The 2,500-nt window shown below is 24.0% G+C and overlaps 1 protein-coding gene across 2 annotated transcripts in view; it reads left to right on the top strand.

Annotated features, from left to right (window-relative positions):
* Positions 1 to 2,500, top strand: part of LOC101236736 (unconventional myosin-XVIIIa) — a 73,874-nt gene that overhangs the window by 27,164 nt on the left and 44,210 nt on the right. For both annotated transcript variants that reach the window (XM_065807355.1, XM_065807356.1), the window contains 3 exons: positions 1,503 to 1,645; positions 1,729 to 1,872; positions 2,185 to 2,329. In XM_065807355.1, coding sequence (XP_065663427.1) covers positions 1,503 to 1,645; positions 1,729 to 1,872; positions 2,185 to 2,329 — 432 coding nt within the window. The remainder of the gene's footprint in view (positions 1 to 1,502; positions 1,646 to 1,728; positions 1,873 to 2,184; positions 2,330 to 2,500) is intronic.

Genomic DNA, 2,500 nt, shown 5'->3' with positions numbered 1-2,500 from the left:
TGATTGCAAACAATAAAGCATATCATAATATCAAGAAGACATTGCATAGTATTAAAAACATTGTGTAATATTGACCAAATATCATATGATATTATAATTCCTAATAACCACAAAATATCGCATAACATAGTTACTTTAGACAATATTTATAAAACATTTCATAATACTATTATTATGTAATATCCTTGATAAATTTCATAATATCCCAAAAACACTGCACAATATCCACAAAAAATTGTATAATATCAAAATAATTCTGCAACAATCGCTGAGTGTAGTTAAAATACATTTATCATTTAAAAGAACATTAAAAAAAAAAGTTTATTATTAGATTTGTTTAGAAGTATTGTTTTAAAGTAATTGATCTGCAAAATGTGAACTGCATGACATAATAAATAAAACTATTAAGGAAAAACTAGACTTGTTTTTTATAAAGTATATATTCTTAAAGACCATATTGTCAACTTGAAAATTTAACTGCAAGTTAATGTGTTATTGCACATTAACTTGCATTTACAAACATTTTGTTTACTTTTTTACCTTTATTATTACTACCATGCATGTGCAACTTTAATATTTTCTTCTAAGATGTTTTATTTAGGATATCAAATATATTGGCCGTATATATATGTGCCTGTATATGTATATACAAATATCTTTACATACTTAGCCTCGCATGAAATGTGTCCTCATACTAAAATGACATCATTCTGAAATAGCCATCTGTGGGGGTTGATGGTTTAAATTACATTTTCAAGTTGACAATATTGTCTTTAAAAATGTCATCAAGAGTTATATGATTTTTTAATATATTTTATTAAAAAACAAGTCCAGTTTTTGTTTGTTAGTTTTGTTTATTATGTCATGTAGTTCATATTTTTGCAGATTACTTTAAAATACTTGTAAATGATATCAGTTATTGTTTTATAGAAGTTGAATAAATTATGTATTTTAAGTCACATTATTATCAACATTAGTTAAAACTTTTCAACACTGATTTAAATAATTGAATTTTTCGTTTATAAAGCTAAAAAATGATTTGAAGTACTTTTTTTTTTTTTTTTTTTTTTTTTTTATTAATTCACCTCCCCAAAGCCCAGAAGGCCACTACAGACGAGGAGGCTACTTAATTGTGGTTATAACCCTCTCTCAACTCTTTAAATCCGAAACACGATACTTGACAAACAAGGCTGCTGAGCGGAGAAACAAATTGAGTGCAGTACTACCAGGGACGTGGTACTTACAAAAGGCGCGGTACTACATGGACGTGGACTTACAAAAAGATACTAATAAATAATTTCATTAAAGCGACATATTAAAATCACCATTTTATTTATTATAAATTATTTCAGTGACTATTATTTGTTAGTATAAAAACTAATGTGTATTAATTCTACTCACATATGTGGTAGGGGTAATACATATCAAACTTTTTTTAATGATCTTTTAAATTTTGTGTGTGTGTGCTTAAGTTATATTATATTTAAATATTTTTGATTTAGTTTCTAAAATAGAAGCAGCCATGTTCCTTATTGACACGTTTGGATGTGTTAAGACAGATTTGTCATCAAATGCTACAACTATTCGATATTTAATAACTTTTGAATTTAACTCTTCTGGTTTTATGATTGGATGCAACATGCAGGTTGTTTTTTTTATTCTTTTATTTTAAAACTGTGTTTAATTTTTATCATGGAAAAAAAAAAATTGTTGTTATTTTTTCAATAGAATATGTTTCTTGGAAAATCTTTCTTTTCAACAGAAGGCTCGACTTATCATATATTTTACCATCTACTTTTTAATTGTAAAGGAAAGCTGAAAGCTGATTTATTACTTGATGCTCTACCTAAATCATCAAACTTATTGATAAATGTAAGCAAACAATAAAATGTGTATCGTAAACAGTATGCAAATAATGTATATTAAAACCAGCAGTATGTATATATTTTATAGAGTAATTATATATATATATATATATATATATATATATATATATATATATATATATATATATATATATATATATATATATATATATATATATATCATTAAAATTATATAAATATATATTTTTATCTACTACTTAAACTACATAATTCATTCAACTAAATTATATACTATTTAATAATGATGTTTTATTGAATGAATAAAATATTAAAATAATATGAATTTATTTTATCTTAGCTTGCTGGAGGACCAGAGCATTTAGAAGATTGGAATTACTTGTACAGTTTATTTGAAATTTTAAATTTTTCAGACAATGAAATTTTGGGAATATTTGCACCTCTAGCTGCCATTTTACATATTGGTGCAGCAGGAATTTCAAATGGTAATTAAGAAAGTTCTTGTATAGAATGAAACTAAAAGTTTCAAAGAATAAATATTTATATTGAATGCAATGTATACTAATAAAATGTATACTAATTATGTTAATTATGCTTTTAATAATTTTTGATTTTATATGCTTTATTTTATTATTTTGATTTTATATATTGGCTTC

The sequence above is a fragment of the Hydra vulgaris genome, chromosome 10 (assembly GCF_038396675.1).
Source record: "Hydra vulgaris chromosome 10, alternate assembly HydraT2T_AEP".
Taxonomy (NCBI): Eukaryota; Metazoa; Cnidaria; class Hydrozoa; order Anthoathecata; family Hydridae; genus Hydra; species Hydra vulgaris.
Note: the sequence above shows the minus strand (reverse complement) of the source record. Positions and strands in the feature narration are given on the sequence as shown.